This window comes from Drosophila navojoa, unplaced genomic scaffold, assembly GCF_054131105.1.
Source record: "Drosophila navojoa isolate 15081-1374.11 unplaced genomic scaffold, UAZ_NAV_1.0 NAV_Backbone_206, whole genome shotgun sequence".
NCBI lineage: Eukaryota > Metazoa > Arthropoda > Insecta > Diptera > Drosophilidae > Drosophila > Drosophila navojoa.
In genome coordinates, this window is record NW_028301785.1 from 7,355 (window position 1) to 29,575 (window position 22,221).

At 41.0% G+C, this 22,221-nt stretch overlaps 3 protein-coding genes and 1 pseudogene across 4 annotated transcripts; 2 read left to right on the top strand and 2 right to left on the bottom strand.

Moving 5' to 3' along the window:
• Nucleotides 1–290: 290 nt before the first annotated feature.
• Nucleotides 291–2,311, bottom strand: LOC149090434 (U4/U6 small nuclear ribonucleoprotein Prp4-like; annotated as a pseudogene).
• Nucleotides 2,312–2,551: 240 nt separating this feature from the next.
• Nucleotides 2,552–4,499, top strand: LOC108651414 (putative RNA-binding protein Alsin2). Its single transcript, XM_018101080.3, is given in 3 exon segments — nt 2,552–3,415; nt 3,418–3,581; nt 3,583–4,499. Coding segments are annotated over 3 exon segments (1,275 nt in total). The 5' UTR covers nt 2,552–2,697; the 3' UTR covers nt 3,976–4,499.
• Nucleotides 4,500–5,763: 1,264 nt separating this feature from the next.
• LOC149090435 (uncharacterized) lies at nt 5,764–8,684 on the top strand. 2 transcript variants are annotated; one of them, XM_089265224.1, is made up of 4 exons: nt 5,764–6,034; nt 6,095–6,436; nt 6,496–8,441; nt 8,498–8,684. In XM_089265224.1, exons 2-4 carry the CDS (start codon nt 6,100–6,102, stop codon nt 8,603–8,605), a joined length of 2,391 nt encoding a protein of 796 aa, XP_089121350.1. In that variant the 5' UTR covers nt 5,764–6,034; nt 6,095–6,099; the 3' UTR covers nt 8,606–8,684. The 2 variants fall into 2 exon arrangements, with proteins under 2 accessions (XP_089121350.1, XP_089121349.1); XM_089265223.1 differs by having other exon boundaries at nt 5,764–5,924.
• Nucleotides 8,685–9,786: 1,102 nt separating this feature from the next.
• LOC149090436 (terpene synthase-like) lies at nt 9,787–10,607 on the bottom strand. Its single transcript, XM_089265225.1, has 4 exons — nt 10,376–10,607; nt 10,213–10,315; nt 10,030–10,145; nt 9,787–9,942 (listed from the first exon to the last, which is right to left on the bottom strand). The coding sequence occupies exons 1-4, from the start codon at nt 10,583–10,585 to the stop codon at nt 9,787–9,789; spliced, it is 585 nt and encodes a 194-aa protein (XP_089121351.1). The 5' UTR covers nt 10,586–10,607.
• Nucleotides 10,608–22,221: the final 11,614 nt, after the last annotated feature.

The following is a 22,221-nucleotide window of genomic DNA, read 5'->3' on the forward strand; positions in this document are numbered from 1 at the left end:
TGTCTTACATTCAAATACTGAGAACACATTATGATAATAACTTCCCATTTGGTTAGTTCTTAAACCAAGCGAATTCATAGAGCAACCCTATTGGAAAGACAGTTCGTTAAAAAGCGACACCTTGTGAGATTTTAGGAACACAGCTATTCTCAGTATTTTTAGTTGCGAGTCACACTAGATGGCAGTATTACTGTCACCTTTGGCGCCATCTATGGAACCTTTTTAATATAAATGTTAGCGGAAGTCAATGTGCCTCAAAGTTAGTGTTAAATTTAACTCCAATGCGAATATCTTTTATACCAAAATGTTGTTTTTTATTAACAATTTCTATACAAAAGTCTTATATGTACGAAATGCATTGTTTCGCCTAACTAAAATAACAAATTGTGTTATAAAAACTGAAATGTGAAGTATGAAAGAAAACGTTTGGGCTATTGTGTTTCAACGAAAAACAGTTAAATACAAATTGAGCTTATAACAAATCGGGTGTATAAGCAGCCGATGAATATATGAGTGTATGGTAATCAACTATCTGGCGCCCACAGTTTGAAGGTGCGATCGAACGATGTCGTCGCTATATACTGCGAATTGGGGGAGACATCAACGGAAATCACCTTATTGTCGTGCCCCTGCAGTGTCTTCAGCGGCTGCCATGTTTTGTTAGACCAGATCTTTGTGGTCGAATCGTAGGAGCAGGTAACCAAGAAGCTGCCGCCATCCTGCTGGTACTTAACATCCGAAATGAGATTTGTGTGCGCTGGTATGGTGTAGACGGGCTGACGACGACGTAAGTCCCAGATTTTTACAGGTGTTGTCCTGCGAACCGGTGGCTATATGAAAGCCATTGGGCGAAAGTCTACGCCGAATATAGCCCCAAGTGACCCTCAAGGAACATGATACAACGGCCCGTACGCACGATCCAGACACGGCCGAAGGCATCCAAGCCGCCGGTCACCAGAACACTACCATCGGACTGGTAGCTGAGGCAATGCACCGGCTTTGCGTGTCCTCCTGATGTAGGACCTCCGTCTTTTGTTCCAGATCCCACCAAACGCCAAGACGAATCGTAGCAGGCTGTCGCAAGAAAGCGTCCTGACGGGTGGAATGCTACCTTGGACACGCGATGTGGCATATGGCCCGTTATGTCGGCAATGGATTCCTCATTGCCAAAACCCCACAATTTGACTGCGCCATCGTGGCCGCCCGAAGCCATGGCCACAACATTTTCTTCATCCAGCTTTACTCCAGGCCTGAGCGCTACGCCACCCACATAGCTGGCGTGGCCCGCATCGTTTGCTTCAGCTCGCAGTTGGGTACACTCCAGAGCTTACAAAGACCCGACCACGAGGCAGTCATCAGTAGCGAAGAGTCCTCACTGAAGGCTGCACTACTTACGGGCCGCGTGTCTCCCACCTGTGAGCAGAGCGGTGCCAATGACTGTAGCTTCTTTTGCATTTCCACCATTCGACCGGCTCGCGTTGCGTCTGGGCACTTCTAATGCTGCCTAGCGCGCTCTAGACGATCGCGAGCACGTGGCAGGGAATAGTCCGCGAGCCAAAGGCGTGCCACACGCAGTGTTTCCGGTCCCTCGTGATACCATGTGGCTTCCTGCTCTCGTTGTTGCAGCTTACGCCTCCTCCTCCTCGGTCTGCTTCTGCTTGATAGCGTTTTCACCCAAACTGGCGAGCAGGTTCCTTAAGTCGTCGACGTCGTTCCGCTGGACCCTCACCGAAATAGCAATTGGCTCGTTTAATTGTCGTAAATTGTTCTTGATCTCGGCATCGTCTGTGGGACACATTTATTTGTCGTGCTCGCTTTTTTCGCTCGAACTCCTCTAGCAATGCCAACCCTTGTCGCGCTCCATCTCGGTCTCCAAATCGAAGTAAATCATCGTCAATTTTTGTTGGCCAACGACGCTGCAGTGGGCGGTGGCATGCCGACTTTTGTGGCATTGGACTTTTTGCTAGTCTCCTCATAGTCCTCGTCAGAATCAATGTCTTCCAGCTGGGCGGCAGTTGTTGTTGCAGACGGCGTTGTGCCGGTAACAGAAGACGCCGCGCCAGCTTGCCGCTTGCGTTCTGTTTCTTCCAGCGAGCCATAATGCAGAGTACGCTGTCGCTTTATGTACTGGATATCATCGTCTATCTGACATTATCTTTTAATCCAAATAATTAATTTTAAAACAAAAATTACGCCAACGAATAAACAACAAAAAGCCACTGCAAACGTTTATCGCATCGATATATCGAAATAGAAATGTATGTTTTACAGGGATGATATACCAAATAACGATGGCTGTGGGATGCGTCATGGACTACATTCATTCTGCTTATGTTAATTTCATTTCATATTTTTCTAACACAACATCAAAATAACTACGAATTACTCAAAAATACGTTTTAAATGAAAAATATATAAATAATTGATTAGCATCTAACATTTCACAAAAATTTTGGCTGATATTTTCAAAACTGTAGAAAATAACAGTTGGCGGAATGTTATTGTTAACATGGCGTAAGCAGTGACAAGGTGGCAGAAAATTGTGAACTAAGTTCAGAAGTGACTTATTTTTCCGTTCAGTATTGTGAACCGTTCAATCGAACTTTTCTGAACTCCGAACAACTCTGCTTATTATTTTTCACTAGTAAAAGTAAAGTTGAAAAAAGGCAATTGAAACTATAAAAACCGGCCTGCACAATGAGCGCGCCGAGCAATAAAATGTCGGCAACAGACCAGATGCGTGCAATGCTGGACCAACTGATGGGCACCACGCGAAACGGAGACGATGGACGCGGCCTTAAATTCTCAGATGCACGCGTCTGCAAGTCATTTCTGTTGGATTGCTGCCCCCACGACATTCTGGCATCCACCCGCATGGATCTCGGTGAGTGTCCCAAAGTGCATGATCTGGCTTTTCGTGCAGATTACGAAAGTGCGTCAAAGACCCGTGACTACTACTATGACATCGAGGCCATGGAGCATTTGCAAGCGTTCATAGCGGACTGCGATCGACGCACAGACTCAGCCAAACAACGGTTAAAGGAAACTCAGGAGGAGCTGACAGCAGAGGTGGCCGAGAAAGCCAACGCGGTTCATAGCCTGGCGGAAGAAATTGGAAAAAAACTGGCCAAGGCCGAGGCACTGGGAGAAGCTGGCGAAGTAGAAGACAGCATGGAACTAATGAAGGAAATTGACGAGCTGCGCGCCAAAAAGATCAAGGCAGAGCATGAATATAGAACTTCAATGCCAGCGTCCACATACCAACAACAGAAGCTCCGCGTATGTGAGGTGTGCTCCGCTTACCTGGGCATACACGACAATGATATCCGTCTGGCGGACCACTTTGGTGGTAAGTTGCATCTAGGCTTTCTACAATACGCGAGAAACTTATCGAGCCTGGAGAAGACGGCGGCACCACGAAGGCAGAACTGAAGCGCTCGGGTAAGATACCAGATCGAGAAGAGGACGGCCGAGGCAGAAATCGGTACTTTGTAGGTGGGCGCGAGCTGGACCGTCGCTCGCGCGTTCATCGCTCTCGTTCAAGAGAGCGTCAGCGACAGCGTGATGCAGAGAAACAAGGCAAATGATAGATCGAACGATAGAAACGACGAGAGAGCCAGTGCCCGAGAAGCTGAGAGTGAGCGGTCAGCGCAGCGAGGACGTGATGGTGACAACCGTGGATCTGGTCGCGGAGGGGCAAGTGGTGGCCCTGACAACAATGCTCGCGATCATCGCGATAGAGATCAGCGTGATCGAAGGGACCGAGACCGTAACACGCGAAATGATCGAGGACGCTATGGAGGAAATGGTGGAGGAGGAGGAGGAGGGGGTGGAGGTGGTGGAGACCGTCGCAATGAAAGGCGTCGATCACGCTCGAGAGAACGTTCACCACGAGATCGCCGAAACTACAACAACAACAACAACAATTTCGGCAATAGGCGCCGATCCTTCTCCCGCGAGCGCTATCGCCGCTAGAAATGTCGACATGTCAAAAGTTAACATGATGATCCAGTGGAAGCCAGTTCCACACGGCAGTGTCCAGCGCACGTACGTAGCATTAATAACACCATAAAAGTAAACAACAAAAACAGAAAAAAAAAAAAAAAAAAAACTAGAGCAGGAGAAACTAACTAATTGCATTATTATTTAATTAATAAATGACTTAAATTAACACTTAGATTGCAAGTCAAGATATGTTGTAAAATATTATTAATCCTTATCTTTGACTCTCATCAGTGTTAACTAACAGAAAAGCGAAAACAAAAAGTGTGAGCTGCAACTATATAAATTGTTAAGTAAACAACTATAATTAAATAGTTTGACAGCCCGACCAGAGTTGAGTTTGAGTAAATGTACGGTACGTAGAACCAAAGTCCCGAGTAAACCACACTAAAATGTACAATTCTATATATATATATAATCTATGTGCCCAGCAACGAATTCCAAACAAACCAAACAAAAGACAAAAAAAAAAAAAAAAAAAAAACATTCAACATAAAATCCAAAACAGAGCTCTATCATAATTTCTATAAGCCACAGTCCCGGACTGTGGGTGTGCCCGCCCCCGAGTGGTGTGTATGTGTGTACCGCCTACGAGTATTTCGCCCCTTTTTAGGGTAAGCCTCACTCTATCAACAAACTATAAACTGTAACCTTTTAGCGTTTTTCTACTTAAGTAACCTTGCAGCTCAAAGCCGTAAAGCTGGGTACGTATCGAGGTGCATATTGACAAAACACAAACTCTGTCCTAGCCTTTTTTGAAAAGCTACGGATCTCGCTAATTGCAGATTTGAGTATTTGATAGACATATACAAGATATATGTACATACATATGGTTCGGTTCGTTGCTTTGGGTACGTATTCGTCGTCTATCTATTCATTGGGAGTGGTTGTTTGTTTGGTATGTATACAAGCGTTGTGTTATGAAATCGTTAGAACATGAATTAGCAACAAATATTGGTACGTATGCCCAAGCTTAAAGGATTGTGTTGATTCCGTAGGGTTCGATGAGGACTTCTTAACGTACGTATTTTTCCCAAAATCAACAAATCAAACTCTGTAATGCAATCTCCCGTAGCGGTTTATACATATATATATGTAGTTACGAAACCCACCCAAGCGCATATTTAACTTAATCTCTTTCTCATACTAAAGTAGTTATACCTAAATTACACAGAAATATGATTGATGCGGGCTAAACCCAACTACTGGCTTAGTAAGTGAGTATTCGGGCAACATCTTATGATTAAATTATACATATAAACAAAAAAATTATTTGTAATTATTATAGCGTTCAATAGTAATCGATTTTTGTTGATTTTTTAGTATGGGAATGAAGATTAGGAATAAATATAAAGATACAACATCAATTTTGTGGGATACTTTTACATGTACGTGGGTAAGATCTATGCAAATTAAGTTTTACATTGAATTTGAACATTAGAATCTTAAGATTAATTACAATATTGGGCATAACCAGTTTGTACAAAAATTCACAAATTGTAATTTATAATAAAGCCAAATAAAATTTGTTTTGGGTTATATTATATATTTATCCTGATTTTTTGATTGTGGAATATATTAAAACTTGGTCCGAAAACTCAAAAACCTGACAGTTGAAAATTAGCAAATAAAATAAAAGTAATAATAATTAGATGCTGTTTTTATTTCAATTTTTGTTAACGCGCCAATCCAACTACGATTGAATCGCTGAAACTATTAAATACTCAAAAAGGCACTGTTAGGAAAAATTGTCAACCGGTGGCAACGCCAAAGCCATTCCGCCATCTTTTGCGCAGCTGCTGTCGTTTCGCCTCTGACGGAAATTCTTTGCACTAAAAGTTAAGTTTACTATTAAAACCATATTAATTAGCAGATTTAATCTGTACGTTGGATTGCTTTATTTGGAAGCATTATTAGTACAGGTAAGTAATGCCATAAAGCCATAGATTCTTATAGCGTAGCTTATCAAGCCATGTTTGGGTGTGCGAGAAATCAATAGCCGCTTGGGGTCGCTGATAGCGTTATGTCCGCTGTAGGTCGCTATTAGCTACTTGTTTTTGGCGCTAACTTATAAAATGGTTATTGCTTGCAGTCAGAATGTCAAAAGGCACGCGCAACTCCGATTCAGGGGATTTGCAAACATATCTAAGGAATTTTCACAAAGAAATTGAAGATGGCAGTGTTGATGACAAAGAAGTCAAAGCAGATGATGATACTGAGGTGGAACAACAGGAAGAGAACCAGGACGATGATGACGACGATAAATATTTTATAGACGACGAAGGCAACTGTTATATCAAAACCACACCAAGGAAACAAGAACAACTCAAAAAGAAATTGAAACAACAAGCAACATCGAAAGCATCAGACAAAGAAGATGTTTCAATCCCAATCCGTAGCACAACGCGTGCCGCCAGCAGCAAAACGTCTAAAGGTTTGTATAGATTAAACTACAACGCAAGCGTATGTTCATAGCTCACCTTAATTTTGCAGAAATTAGTCTGCGTCCTGCGAAACCGAAGCCTGTTGCATCTGCTCAGGGGAGTCCGAAGGCAATAAATATACGACCCGCACCACCAAAAAGAACTCCAGTTAAGATGACAACTTCTACACCAGTTAACACACCTAGAGGATACTTACGTTCTTCAACTAGATCTGCAAAGTCCGTACCAGAGTCGCCGCCGAAAACTAAAATAGTAATAGAAAAGGTAATGGAGTTCGAAGAACTTGTAGATGATCCGAGTGGCGGTGATGTTACCATAGACCAATCAGAGCTAACTGCCACTGCAAATGATACTAGCCTAACCGAAGATCTGAACACGACCAAAGACGATTCGGACAAGGAGGTCTACGAGTTTGACGAGAATGCTGCTAATATAACCGCCAAGTCGGATGTGGATTTCGTGCCCAGCGGAAATCAGTTCAAACTAAAGCCGGCGTCAGCCACTTCTGCATCGCAGAAGTTTGCCTGCTCTCACTGTAGCTATACGACCAATAAGAAGTTTCTAATCTCACGACACGTTCGAACACATAACTCGGAAATGTCATTCAAGTGTTCTATATGTGAGCGCGGCTTCAAGTCTAACATGGGGCTGGTCAATCACTTAAACACACACATGGGCAACAAGCCTCACAAGTGCAAGCTGTGCGAGAGTGCTTTCACTACGAACGGAGAGCTTATAAGGCATACCCGCTACAAGCACACCAAGGAAAAGCCACACAAATGCACGGAGTGCAGCTATGCCAGCGTTGAGCTGACAAAGCTACGTCGTCACATGACTTGCCATACGGGTGAGCGTCCGTACCAGTGTCCGCATTGTACATATGCCTCACAGGATATGTTTAAGCTAAAGCGGCATCTGGTCATTCATACTGGCGAGAAGAAGTACCAATGCGATATCTGCAAGTCCCGCTTTACTCAATCAAACTCGCTCAAGGCACACAAACTTATTCATAGCGTGGTGGATAAACCAGTATTTCAGTGCACTTTGTGTCCCACCACATGCGGCCGCAAGGCTGACCTACGCACCCATATGGCCAATATGCACACCTCGGATAAGCGACATACATGCAAGCGCTGCGGCCAGGAGCTGCCTGATCGCTATCAGTACAAGCTGCACATCAAGTCACATGAGGGCGAGAAATGCTATCGCTGCACCCTTTGTAGTTATGCTTCAGTGTCTCAACGACATTTGGACTCCCACATGCTTATACACACCGATTCGAAGCCGTTTAAATGCGACTTTTGCTCCCAGGCGTTCCGTCAGCGCCAACTGCTACGTCGCCATATCAACCTGATGCACAATGAGGACTACAAGCCACCGGAGCCACGTGTAAAGGTTCACTCTTGTCCCAGTTGTATGCGTGTCTTTACGCATAAGGGTAACCTGATGCGTCATATGGAATCACACGATGATTCCTTGAATGCGCAGGAGCAGAAGTTGAAATTAAGACTTGGGCGTAACGTTCGCCTTCAGCCTGATGGAAGCATTGTGACTTTAGATGGTGACGACGTTCAGGAATTTGATAAAAGCGACACCATTTCCATTGACATCGAAGAACAGTTCGAGATCACTGAATTCGAGGAGATTGATGAGGAAGAGTCAGTGCCAAGCGAACCCATCGAGGAAACGTTAACTGCACCCACTATAAGGACAAGAAGGGACAATAAAACTGTCGCTGTAAGAGATCGAGCACAGAGCTCATCCAATAAGCCGATCATTATCAATCGGCAATTAAAGGCTCCGCGTGCGCACCGCGAACGAACTACGCAAGCCGGCACGTTCCGTATCAAGAAAGAGCCGGATGCAAACGAATTTACAGTAGAACTTGAAGGTGAAGACGAGCAGTTTATGGTCGTTCAGCTGGTTAACGATGATAGTGAGGTAGTGGTCAAGCGTGAACCCAAGATCAATGCCGATAATTGCTTTGGCTTCGAGGTGAGAAAATTACGTAATTTCAAATATATTTAATATATATTTATCAACTGTTTTAGGATGACGCCAATGTTGAATACGAAGAATATGTGGAGCCTGTAGCTGAAGTGGATGCAACATCGCAGCAGTTTCTTCAGCTAATGGACATGATTGAGCAGGATACATAGGTCAGCAGTAAAGTAAATATATGGAACAAATGTATAGAGTATTAATAAATATATAAACTGGATTTACATACTTGATTAATACACTGCTTTGTTTCTACCGGAATATATCACGTCATATATACAATCGGTTGGCATAAATACAATATTTTTATTTAAATATTTCAGATACTTTCGTGTATGACAATATATGTATGTAATATTCGCACATAGTTATAACGAGGTGCATTTTGGCGTGCACAATAAATTCTCGGCTCTTTGTTGCATCTCCATTCTTTTACAATAAATCTCTTCAGCATTTTTAGTAGTTTTTTCTCGTGCATGTATACAATAAAAATATATATTATATATGTTTATGTATATATATATATATATATATGTGCAAAAAATTGTCTGCTGTGCAGTGTATGTTTTAACACTTTTCTTATTTAAATATGTTTCTCGTTTTTTTTTTTTTTTTTTTCAAACGTTAACAATTTGTTAGAAACTTGTATTCTGTTGTAATTGTATATTATTTGAACATTTCATTTAACTAATGTAAAATGGAACAACGTCAATAAGGGAAGTGCACAAAAAGATTCGATCATATCTTCGACACAAATTAAATAATGAGACATTTAGAAATCGTTTGAAAAAATTGCTTGCATTATGAAGTACACCCATACAAAATACATTTAGAAATACAACAGTCAAAATGAAGGAACCTTATATAATTACACTCTAGTACCAACTAAATACTTAGTATTAAATTGAAATTAACATATAGGGCTTAGTAAAATAAACAAATTCATGGGAAGCTGTGCTATGGCTTTTCGCTAGCTCTTCGTAAGCTTGGCTTATCAATTAACTTTTGGCTTAACATTTTTTGTAATCAATCAAGAATTTCTAGGTTGTGTGATCAAATAAAATCAAACATTCGCCATTGAGCAGCTTTGGGAGGCAAAGTGAGTGAACATGTACATATTAAATCCTTAAAAGATTTTTAGTTTACGAAGAAAACGCAACAAAGGCGCACTGAAGCAGGCTGCTTGGTGTCGTGGTAGCTGCTGCTGCTGCGTCTGTGGCTGTGGCTGTGGCTGTTGCGTTGCTTTTGGATTAGCAGCAAAAGAGGAGGCGGCTGCGGCACGGGCTTTGGCTCTGCCATTCGCAATTCACAACTGCTCCCTCTTCTGCCTCTTTGGCTGTTAATTGCAGTTGAGCGTGTTTCTGGTTGGGGCTGCGTGTGACATTGTTGTGATTGATTGGTTCGACTGCGTGATACTGGCGCTCTCGCTGTTCTTCCAGGACAACAGCTTATTGAGCAGTCGATCCAAGAAGGGATTACCACCCAGACGAGTCAACTGTCAAGCAATAAAGAGAATTATGTATTAGTCACATGATTGCTAAGGAATAGAAGGCATAAGTTCATAACAACCTCGGCACGACGCCTCCGCATCAAGACTTTCGAGCACCTTGCGTGTGTACTGAAAGCTGCCGAGCTTTTCTAACAGGCTAATGCAGTACTTCTTGACCTCAATGTCGTGCGTGCGCTGTCGCAAAATGTCTGAGAAGTAATACAACAGTTGAATAAGCAATTGTGACGGGTTACGAGGTGCGTTCGAAAGACTTACGCAAAACCTGTTTGTCTTGCTTTTGCGTACGCACTGCATGTATGACTGGAAACCCAAATTTGCCCTCAGTCAAGTCCTCCGCGAAGCTCTTGTTTTCCGTGTACTGCAAAGGCAAGAGGAGAATAGTATATAGACTTACAATGACTTACTACGGTCCACTTGCCTCTTTCAAACTCAAATTGCAGTAATCGTCACGTATTTGAAAATATAGGCCCAAAATGGCTGTTAACTTTGTGAAATCCTCCTTGTTCTCACTGAACAGCTGCATCAGGCGTATGGCCAGCATGAACAGGCCCCCAGTCTTACGTATAGTCATCAGTTTGTAATCAGATTCGGAGGGACATGTAAAGCTATCGCGCCAGTAAATCTCCATGCCTTGGCCGCGATGCAGTTCCAATAGCGTTGTTTTTTTTTAACCATCTCCATGTTCACTTTATTTGCGCAGTAAAAAAAGAAATTAATTTCGAATCATTTGCGAGCATTTTTGTATTTTTAGCAATTTTATACTTGAGTTATTAATATAAAAAGTCAAAACAAATTGCCATTGATTTCTCTCTTTATATATATACGTGTATATGTGTGTGTGTTTGCGCTGGTATGTGTGAAATGTACATAAACAAACAGAAGATGTCGAAGAAGATCCAACAACAAGCAATATAAATAAACACACATAGCGAGCCGAGTGACTAAGCCTCACTGTCACCCACTGTGGGTCCAATTGACTTTGTTTTGCTCAAAACAATCAAAAGTGCATGAAGCTGGCAGAACTGATCGCTCGATACCCATTGGCTACTCATTACCCATTCAAATTGTAGTGCAGGTATTCTGTAGCATTTGGAATTAGTTTATAAATTTAAGAAATGTATATAGAAATTTGATTAAGCCAGCTACTAAAACTTCTGATATATGCCTAAAAAATTCAATAAGGTAATGCCAATCGAATGCATGGAAATGTATTATATATGTATTGACTTGGTTTACCAAAGTATATAGTTTATAGGAACAAGTATACCCAATACTCATATTAATATCTAAAAAGTCTTATGTAAACTTCTATACCTATATATTATATATACTATATTCTCCGATATATATTATATTTTCTGTAAGATTTATAGGTTGACATAGGCTATTTAACAAAAATGTTTCTTCTTATCATATCCTCATATTGCTAATAAACTAGCCATCTCATATAAAAACAACTTAAAACAAATTCGTTTATCTTTACAAACCGTTAATAACATCTTATAGGCTCTATTAAGAACTAGAAATGCTAAAAACAGTTCATAATAGATGTAAAATAAATATATAATTTGTCGTATAAATATTATATATATATATTATATATATTATATATTATATACAGCTACGAAAAATAAAATAACACCATTTTATTTTATTTTTGTATTTTTTTAAGATTTTTTTTTTTTTTTTTTTTTTTTTTTAAATATATAAAAACGTTAAATATTTTTGTGATAATTTTTATTGTTGCAATAACGAATTGTTTTCTCCTTAAAAATAAAAATTAAATAAAATAATAAGATATCGATACATTGATAAATATATCGAGGAGAACTTCTTAGACTTTCTATTTGCAAGTGGTGCTATTTTATGTTTCCCAGCTGTATATATTTTATATATATTTTAAGCTAAGACAGCCTCTTCTGTAACAGGTTATGTTAGGCTATCTAAGCAGCTAAGGCCACTGTTGTGCAACAGAAATGTTAAACAGCTGTTAATAGATGTTAAGCTAGTATATTTTAAGATAAACGTATATATTAAGTACTATATATGTTATGTTGAACAGTTATTAGAGCTTGTCAAGTCATTATCTGTTAACTAAACATAAATGTTAAGCCACTGTTAAGAACTCTTGAATAAGATGAGAATTCAGCAGCTCGATTTTGAACCAATTGGTAAACACCCATAGTCTGTAGTAGTATTATTATTATTTTTTGTCCAATAAATTGCTCGTTTGCCCCACTGTAGCAGGCAGCTTTCAATATACGCAGCATATATTGCGGGGCCAAGCACATAAAACCAAAGCACACTTCGCAGCTTGCTCAATAAGCAACTCAATATGATTTGATATATGTACCAGTGTGTGTGTTGCGTGTTGTGTGCGAGCGAGAAAGAGTGAATGAGTGGCGAACGGCAGTCAGCGGCTGCCAAGTTGTATTAACTGCTAAGCACACAGCCTGGCTCGACTGCAGGTCAGGGGCCCAGGTGGCCCAGGTAAAGCGCCAGCTGCCAGCCACGCCCACAGGCACAGTCTTTTTTATTTATATATGTACATGTGTGTGTGTGTGTAAGCTGCTTGTAATGAAGTGTGTTGAAAAAGTAATTAAATGTCGAAACCTGAGACGAACAATTTGGGCGCTGCCTCAGCTGCTTCAGCTGCTTTGTGCACAAAAACCCCCATGCTTTTCATTGTGTGTGTGTGTGTGTGGCATAAATTTGATGCCTAATGATTTTATGATAATTAGCCTTAGTTTCGCAAGTGCTGTAAAGCGATTAGTGCGCTGACTAATTAAGGCTGCGACTCGCTTTTGACAAGCGGCGACATTTACAAAGTCCTCAAGCTGAAATCACCGAGTTTAAGGATCACAGCCCGAGCGCATTATTTATGCAAATGCGTGTGCATGTTAAAGGTCTCCCTCTCTCTCCCCCTCTCTCTTTGTGTGCAATTTATGTGCACCACTTTCTCGCGCCTGTCGCATTTAGCCGTAGCTCGACGTCTGCTGCGGCGATTGACCCACATCAAATGTAATTGCTTCAACAATAAAATACCAACAATGTAAGGGGTGACTGGCCAGTCGGGTCTGCTGTCCTGTCCTGGCCAGGCCAGGCCAGGCCGGCTACTTAGTATTGGACACGAACGCTGTCCGGCAATTGAATGAATGGAGTGCGTTCCGCCGCATATGCATGTAAATTGCCAATTGCAATTCCAATTCAAATTCTGATCCGATTCCAGCCTCGATTGGCCATGCCGGGAACGGGAACTGGGACTGGGCTACGTGCAAAAAGTTTCCATAGTTATTCCCAAATTCAGTTCAGTTCAGACACTGGAATCTGCTGGCTCTCGGCTCAATATGTTAACCGCTTTTAAGCGTAAATATTTGTGCGGGCCCACTGTGTATGTGTGCGTGTGTGTGTGTGCTTATGTCCATCAGTCCACTTGACCAGCTGGTCCAGTATGTGTGACCATAAAACGAATCATACACACAACAACGGAGCACGGCCCGAGGACTCGGGCTCGTAAAATAAAACAACACAATGAATGTTTATTCGAGCGGGACGAAACTGAAATGTCGTTGCCATAGGCGCATTCCGTTCCATTTTCGTTATGTTGTTGCTGTTTCTCGTTCCTCATTCCTCGTTTCTCGTTTCTCGTTTTTCCTTTTTCAACTATTTAACGCTTATCTTGCCCTTCGCTTCTATCTAAATCATGGTCAAGGCATACTTCGCTCTGTTATACGTAAAATCTGTCTTAAGGCAAGAAATTTTATGCGACATGCTGTTATCACTTTTATCACTCTTGGAAGTGTGCCTCTTCATCAGCTATTAATTTTCTTTCCATTTCCAATTTACATATCCAATCAACTGTGGCAGCTCCATTCACTCTAGAGCGAATGATCTATGTAAATAAATCATTGGCATAACTTGATAACAGTTAGTTAGGGCCTTTTTCATATCGTAAATATAAATCATTGATTACTCGCTTGACAATCTCAGTTTGATGCGAATAACTTCAGTTCTACCTACATCAAATATAATCCTATACATACACTTGTCTCTTCCTCTTTTATTCTACATTGCCTAAGGTTTTATTTCCAAACTCTGAGATTGGGTGCTAGAGTAGTCTATTATATCCCAGTATAAGTGATTCGTATGATGCTATTGGACTTCTCTCATGAATCATGATAATAGGCCCAGCAACAACCAACAAGCGACTATATAATTCCAGGTATCAACGAGTTACGAATTCCAGGAATTATCAATGAGTCAATGAGTTGTTGAGTCAAGGAATCAGACAAATCATTGAGTCAATTAGCCACCAAATCAAGGACTGACCGATTCCAGGAATCAACAGTGACCGATTCAAGGCATCAATGAACCAAGATTTAGTTTAGTGAGCGAGTCACCAAGTCGAACGTATTGAGTTAAAGATTCAAGGAATCAGCGAGTCAATGAGTTATTGAGTCACGAGTCACTAAGACGATGAATTAAGGAGTTACCGATTCAAGGAGTCAGTTAGTCAATTATACGTTGATTCCATGAGTCACCGATTCAAGGAATGAGCGATGAATAAATGAGTTACCGATTCAAGGAATCAGCGAGTCAACAATCAGTGAAGTCAGCGAGTTACCTAGTCTAGGTTTCAATGACTCAACGATTCAAGGAATCAGCGAGTCAATGAGTTGCTGAGTCAAAATATCGAGGAATCGACGAGTCAATTATATGACGATGCGATGAGTGAGCGATTCAAGGAATCACTGATGAATCAACGAGTCAGTTAGTGAGCGAGTCACCGGTTCAAGGAATCAGTGATGAATTATACCGACTCTAGGTATAAAAGTGACAACGATTCAATGAATCAACGAGTCAATCAATGGAGGAATCATGAGTCAATGATCAGTTTAGTCAGCGGTCTAGGTTTCAATGACGCAACGATTCAATTATACGATGATTCAATGAGTGGACCGATTCAAGGAATCACTGATGAATCAACGAGGTCAGTTAGTGAGCGAGTCACCGGTTCAAGGAATCAGTGATGAATCATACCTATTCAATGAATCAACGAGTCAATCAATGAGGAATCAATGAGTCAACGATCAGTTTAGTCAGCGAGTCTAGGTTTCAATGACTCAACGATTCAAGGAAATCAGTCAATGAGTCAATGAGTTGTTGAGTTGTTGAATCAACGAGTCGAGGAATTCGACGAGTCAATTATACGATGATTCAATGAGAGAGCGATTCAAGGATTCCGCGAGTGGCACGTAAATTGCTTTTGGTGCAGTCAAGAGGTCGCCGGGCAAGCGGCGCTGCCTGTGTTTGCATTTGCGATTCTCATTAAATGCCAGGCGATGTAATTATTTAACTCGTGCAATTTCAATTTGTGAATTCTCTGGCGAATGCTGCTTTACGGCCAATATCACCGGCCAATTGCCGTTGCCCATCAAATGCACTGTCAATATTTATTACACAAATTATGCATGATGGCCTCTGCCTCTGCCAATGCCGATGTCGACGGTCGGCAGCGACGGCGACGGCGACTGCGACAGCGAGGCTAGAGGTTCATAAAACCGCGCTCACATACAAATTATTTTTGCGTTTTATTTATTTTGAAAATTGGCCGTAATTTATTCATAAGTCCCACAGTATGTAAATATTTATACTTATGTATTATGCTGTTCCCCTTTTCATTTGAAACTTTTAAAAAAAAAAAACCTTCTAATTTTTTTCTATTTTTTTTTTAAATCTTTTTTTTTTATTTGTATTTTTTAAATATTTTTTTTATATATATTTTTTATTTGACCGCTTTGAGCGCTGAGAAATGCACAGAGCGAATCGCGAAACGCTCGCTGTTCGCATGTGTGTTTGCATGTGTGTTTGCATGTGTGTTTGTATGTGTGTGTGTGTGTGTGTGCATATCTGTTCACATTAAATTGAATACAACGTGTAATTTTATTTATTCAAAGTTAAATGGCGGCAAATAGCACAAAAAAGACGCGAAAGAAGTGGAAATGCATTTTCATTTTTTATTCGCATTTGAGCGTGAGACCCGTATACCCTGTAACAATTTAACTAACTGTAACTCATTCACGGCCATCGAATTGCATGGTAAGACAGAAATTGCACATAGCTGATATACCCATTTCACTTACATGAAGGAGTATACCGAATAATGTTGTATACACGCTTCTAGTACGATAAGCACGTTCGATAAATATCGCTGACTAGCGCTGAGAGAGTTGCCACATCAATGCAATTTCTCTGGCACTTTGAGCTCTCGCTGCTTTTGCTTGCTACGCCAATTACAGGGTATTTGCGCGCCAGCTAGTTGGCCCTTGTTTAACTAGATATATATTAATTTCCTTCTCTCTTTTTTTATTTTAATTAAAAGCACATTGAAATGGGGGCCTGTGTGAAAACTGTGTGTGCAATAAATTATGGCAATTGGCCGAAAGACAATACAAATTAAAATATAAAATATAAAATAAGGGGAGAAATAATAGTCAATGAAATAAAAATGGAGCTGTTAAAGAGAAATGTTGCTGCTGCTGCTGGTTGACTGTAAATGTTGACAATTTCGATGGAAGATGATGGAAGATGGAGACTCACCTTTTCGCCGCTATCCGAGGGCAGGTAAAATACCAAAATCGTTAAAAAACTGATGCCCATGCAGGGTATGATCAGGTTGACGTGTAGAAGAGCGTCCTTTCGTCTCATGGTGATGTTAAATGTTATATCCAGATATGGCTCATCGCAGCACGTATAGAATTTTCATTTCTATAAAGTCACACAGATAAAGGGAGAGAGAGATAGAGAGAGAGAGAGAGAGACAAAGAGAGTCAATGTATTGGTTAGAATATGCCACATGGCTCGTAAATGTTTATTTATTATAGTCTGTTGTTTGCAGCTTCACAGACAGCACATCCGCAGAGCCAACATACATTTATTATGTATACATGAATGTGTATGTATGTGTGTTGGTGTGTGTGTGTGGCAAGCCCAAAGCACATAAATCATCAATGCCACGATAAATATTGAAAAAAGCTCCAAATAATTTCCAAAGGCTGACCCCAACTCCGACTGCCCGCCGCGAGCCTCCGAGTCTCCGAGTCTTGGGGTCGCCAGTTTCTCTAGTTCCGTCCTCCCACCCCCCACCTGCTGGCTAATGAACTTGACACTACGGCGACCGCGCCGCCTATTGCCAGTTCTCTCGTCTACATAATTTAAAAGTTAATAATCTTTAACTGGCGAGCGAAGGAGAAGGAGGAGAAGAATACGATACACAAAATAAAAAACAGAAACAGAAAGCAAGCAAATTTCGTAAATTGAGTCAAGAACTTTTTGGCGACCGCACTTGAAAAACTCTTGAAGCGGGCGCATGGGGCAAACAGAGAAAAACCAACGAGCGACAGAGATGGAGAGAGGGGGGAGAGGAAAAAATGAAAAAATAAATAAGAAATAAGAAATGAGAAATAAAAGGCAAGAGGCAAAGGAAAAGCAAAAGGAAAGTAAAAAAGAAGAAATGCCTGGCAGCTAGAGAATATTAGTGGGCAAAGGGTTTAGTTGACCCGACCCGGTACGACCCGGGTACGGCCCAGCGGACGACTCGTATGTTTGCCATCAATAATTCCGAGCGGCTTGCGGCTTCATTTTGAATAAGAAAATATTGTAAATAAATAATAAACAAACAAGAACTGGCCGGGCCTAGCAGTGGTAGGGGTAGGGGTAGGGGCAGGGGTAGTGCTAGTAGTTGCTCACTGTCACTGTGGTAGTGCTCGTTGTCAGGACAGCTAACTGTATCTGGCAGATGATGTATCAACACATAGATAGACAGACACACATACATATATGAACTGTGGTCAGGCACAAGGATAATGATGACGATGAGAACGGGCTTCGACAGATGCTTATCGAATGACCAATAGAAAATGAGTGAAATATGCTCAGCTAAGCGCTGGACAGTTCCGTTGCGACCGTTATTTATTCAAGAAAACTTTAGATGTCAGCCGAATGCCCATGGGAGAGTTGAAAAAAATAGAAATAAAAAACGAAAACATGCCGAAGTCAGCTCAAGGCGAAAATCTTTAAAAACTTCAAACTCAATTGTGGCCAAGAGCTGGGCAGCCGAACTACCCCAGCAGCTCGAACTACCCCAGCAGCTCCAACTACCCCAGCTACCTCGTCTACCATCGCAGAGCAAGTGTTTAGCATGTAGTTTACTCCATTAGGTGAGCTCTATACACTCTCTTAACAGATGATGGCCACATTATGGCTGCCGGCAAGGGTCGGCTAAGCTCTGCTCCGCTCGGCTCGGCTTCTGTCTAAGCCGGTCGCCGCAAGACGGTGGTTTTCGAACTGTTCAATGATGTCATAACGGCACTTGCGATGGCCAATAAGCATAACTGAACTGTGTATTGCCGCCCGGGGAAGCTCATTACGGAATTTAGTTGACGTATTCTCTGTGGCTACGCGAGCTGTTTGCAAATGAGCCAAGTAACCAGGATTGACTAAGTGTTACCAAGTAGCTAGGATTGACTGAGTGTTACCGCAAAGCATGGGGAAAGCATTCCAATTATTTACAATCTGTGTCTCTGGCACGGGAATACCTTTCGTGGTAGTCAATTCGTGCTTTAAGAGCCGTTTTAGACTATCGATTTTTATCGATAAGTGAGGAAATTGGTATATAGGCATATGTATAAGCCTAGTGAAGCCTCTAGTAGATTATAGCAGATAAATGCCTTCTGCGATTGTGCCGAATAGGCTTTACGGTTGGAGAATTATAGCCTGGATGCCGGCGTACGGATGACGGTGCTCAGCTAGCGCTCATTGTAGAAGACTATCAGCAAGTAGTATAACTCCTGCTGCCCAGGTACGAGTTAGCGCCAGAAAAGAGCTTTTTTTTAATCAGTAAGCGGCGGTAAGAGTGAAGACTACCCAGCTTTTTATATACCTCAATCACAGATAAGTAAGAGTGCTCTCGGCGAGACTGCTCTACTATGAGATGCCCTGAACTCTTCGATATGCCTGTCTGATATTCTAATCCGTCCTACGCCTCGTTTCTAGAATTATCATGAAACAGCATATGCGTGCACACCCATATATACGCAGGCACGCACTCTGCCAACTGCGCAGTTGACGCAGAGACGGCGCTGGCAATTGGGCTACATATGTAATGGGTATTTATTTGTTGAATAACTTTTCTTGCAGATGGACTGTCGTAATCATACCTTCAGAATGTGATAATGACATTCATATGTGTATAATTAATTAATTATTATTAATTAAATAATTATGCCACAAGATTGTAATATTTAAAGTTATTTAATTGCAAATTTTGTGGAAAAGGATTGGTGTTGAGGACGGTGTCCAAAAATCAAAATTGTATGTATTATATACACTTAAACCTAGCTCTATTGATGTTCGAGATATAATTTCATAAAAGAATTTTTTATAGGATTTTTTATTCGATAACAAAAAAAAAAAAAAAAACGATTAAAGCTATCGATGAACAAACTCGATCTGTGCAATATAATCGTGATATCGAAGCATTCGAGCATATGGATAGATAGACGGAGAGACATACAGACTGGGCTAAATCGACTCAGCTCATCGCCCTCATCAAGAATATACATACATACATACCTAAAATTCATACAAATATACCTTAAAATGTATTTTGCATTTAATTTTCAGGGCATAAAAACTCAAGGCTCAAGTTGAAGGTACGCCTCTTTGTGATTCTAGCTTGCTAATGTGAGAACACTTTATATCCAAATACCAGATAAATAAGCTCAACAGGGTACCTTCTAGTCGAGCACTGCCAACAAGCGCCGTCTATGCTTGCTTTTAATTCTTGTAGTTTTATAACTCATTTTCTCCATGCAACTGGGCTTGAGCTCTTTTGCCTTAAATTCTATAGAAAAATACATTTAACAGTCTCTGTCTCTCTCTCGCTCTCTCTGTTTCTTTTTCTCTCGCTTGCTAGCTTTTTCCTCTCGCTTTCGTGGGGAAAAGCGCAACTTTTATGTTTAACTGGCAATTGTAATGCACATCTGGGCCGAGTCCTAGAATTCAGCGTGGCATTGCCACAAAATGCACAAAATAAATAAAGAAAAAAGAAAAAAAAAGAGAAAAAGAAGAAATGCGTAAACGAAAAGTAATTTGTCAGCTAGCATCAAGTTTGACTGAAGCATGAGAAAGCGGGTAATAAAATACAAAAGAAGCGAAAAAAGTAAAAAAAAAAAAAAACGAAAAAGAAAACAGTAAATTAATAAAGACAAGCATAAGAAGGCTTAACTGAGCTTTACTCAATGAGCTGGACACTCTAGTTCTTCGGATCGCTCGCTGTATTCCCAACTAGCCCTCATCCCCTCCCCCTCCCCCTCCGACCCCTACACCCAATAGCCATTTGGGCTCGCATAGACAACTTGGAGAAGTTGGAGAACTCTTAAGCTTCAAAGCATCGACATGGCGAATTTTTGCTTCTACATTATTTTTACTTAAGCGTGAGTGTGTGCGTGCGTGTGTGTGTGTAAAGGTCAGCGTAATAAGCTCTGTGATGGCTGAGTTAGTTGGTTAGCTGCGGGGCAGCTGAGAAAAAAAAAATATATACAATAAATCATAAAATAGGCAAAGCCAAGCAGGGCACACGCCAGCAATTCCAAGCCCCAATGATACTCCTCCTGCTGCTGCTGCTGCTGCTGCTCCTGCTGGCTGGCTGCCTGGTATTATCTCGAGTGGGTGGATGGGAGCAGGAGTCGCACACATGAGAGCCAATGCGAGCGCGTGTCTGGGCACGTCTGGACACGTCGTCGCCGTAGTTGTTGTTGCTGCCGATGCTATAGATGGTGGCGCCACGTGGGCAAATTCAACGGCATCAAACATCAGGCAGCAACCGAGCAACAGCAACAACAACAACAACAACAACTACAACGATAATGGCAACAAAAGGAATAGTTGATGTGACTGGAGGCTGGCAGCAGCAAGAGCAGCACCAACAGCAGCAGGAGCAGCAGGAGCAGGAGCAGCCATGTGGCAGTGCCAACAATTCATCAATGCCTCGTACGATGTGGCGTATGCGTAATGAAAATGCCCATGAGCTAAAGGAGCGAAAAACGCACAAAGCGAACGACATGCAGCAGCGGAAATTCCACTAAAAGTCCTCGACTTTCACTACAAAAGGCAAACATGAAAAGGATTCGTTTTGTTTTTCCTGTTCTTGTTGTTGTTGTTGTTGTTGCTGTTGTTGTTGCTATGCTTGAAACATTAATAATATTGCTGGAATTGCGAAAACATATTCACCGAACGAAATGAAACTAATTTATGTTTCATATGGAAACGTTTACTTCCCCAGCTGAAAAAAGAATCGGAATTTCGGAGTTTGTCTAGCCGAAGCGAGCCTGGAATATTATGGAAGAGTGGTTTCATCGATTGAGTATGCTTAGATTCTCTTAGCGACGGACTGAATCCAAGATTGGTATAAGCAAATGTGAATAGATTACAAATAAACCTATTTATTATTATTATTCTAGTTATTTTTATTTTTTTATTTTTTTCTGAATTAACGATAGATTCATTTAGGGTTATTTGGGTATTAAAAAATACATAACTTTATTTGAAACTATAATTTTCTTTGTAATGTATAACATTACTCAAATACCACTAATGCTACAGATTTATTATTTGGCTCTATGTAATGAATACACTGAAGTTAGAGCTTTAAGATTTGGGCTACCAGTTCAGGTGTCAAACTTTTCGAAAATGTATTTCAAATACCAGAGAGTTGCGCCTCAGGAAATACACCCATGTAAATGTATGCTCTAATTATGAAAGTATATCTACAAGAAGTAAGTTCACATGATATAGAATACGAATACTTGTAGATTAAACTCCAAGATTAATACCTATTGCCTGAATTGGTCAATAGAATAGGTGTATTAGAACCTCATACATTTTTAAAACTTTTGCCATACCACACCCAGCTAACTCTCCAGACTCTCCAGCATCTTCGGATTAATACTTTTTCCGGTCTTTGCAAAATGTTTTGGATGAGAAGAACCTTACCTCATAAGAGGATGTCAAAAATCACAAGGTTTAGTTCTTTGCCAGCAAGGATCTGAAGCTTCATGAGCATAGGAACTGCCGAGAATGGAGAATATATCATATCATATCACAAAATAGTTTGCATAACAACAAAAATCGTGTTTAAATTGAACCAGAAAATAAAAGGAGTGAGCAGTCCAATAGATCCATAGAATGGGATTGGCGGAAAAA

Excerpts from the sequence above, each read along its gene's own strand:
- LOC149090435 (XM_089265224.1), top strand. The coding sequence starts at position 6,100 with ATGTCAAAAGGCACGCGCAACTCCGATTCAGGGGATTTGCAAACATAT. Across the intron at positions 6,437-6,495 it reads CAGCAGCAAAACGTCTAAAG|AAATTAGTCTGCGTCCTGCG; the intron begins GTTTGTATAGAT and ends TTAATTTTGCAG. Across the intron at positions 8,442-8,497 it reads ATAATTGCTTTGGCTTCGAG|GATGACGCCAATGTTGAATA; the intron begins GTGAGAAAATTA and ends CAACTGTTTTAG.
- LOC149090436 (XM_089265225.1), bottom strand. The coding sequence starts at position 10,585 with ATGGAGATTTACTGGCGCGATAGCTTTACATGTCCCTCCGAATCTGAT. Across the intron at positions 10,316-10,375 it reads GCAATTTGAGTTTGAAAGAG|TACACGGAAAACAAGAGCTT; the intron begins GCAAGTGGACCG and ends TTGCCTTTGCAG. Across the intron at positions 9,943-10,029 it reads TCGAAAGTCTTGATGCGGAG|TTGACTCGTCTGGGTGGTAA; the intron begins GCGTCGTGCCGA and ends ATTGCTTGACAG.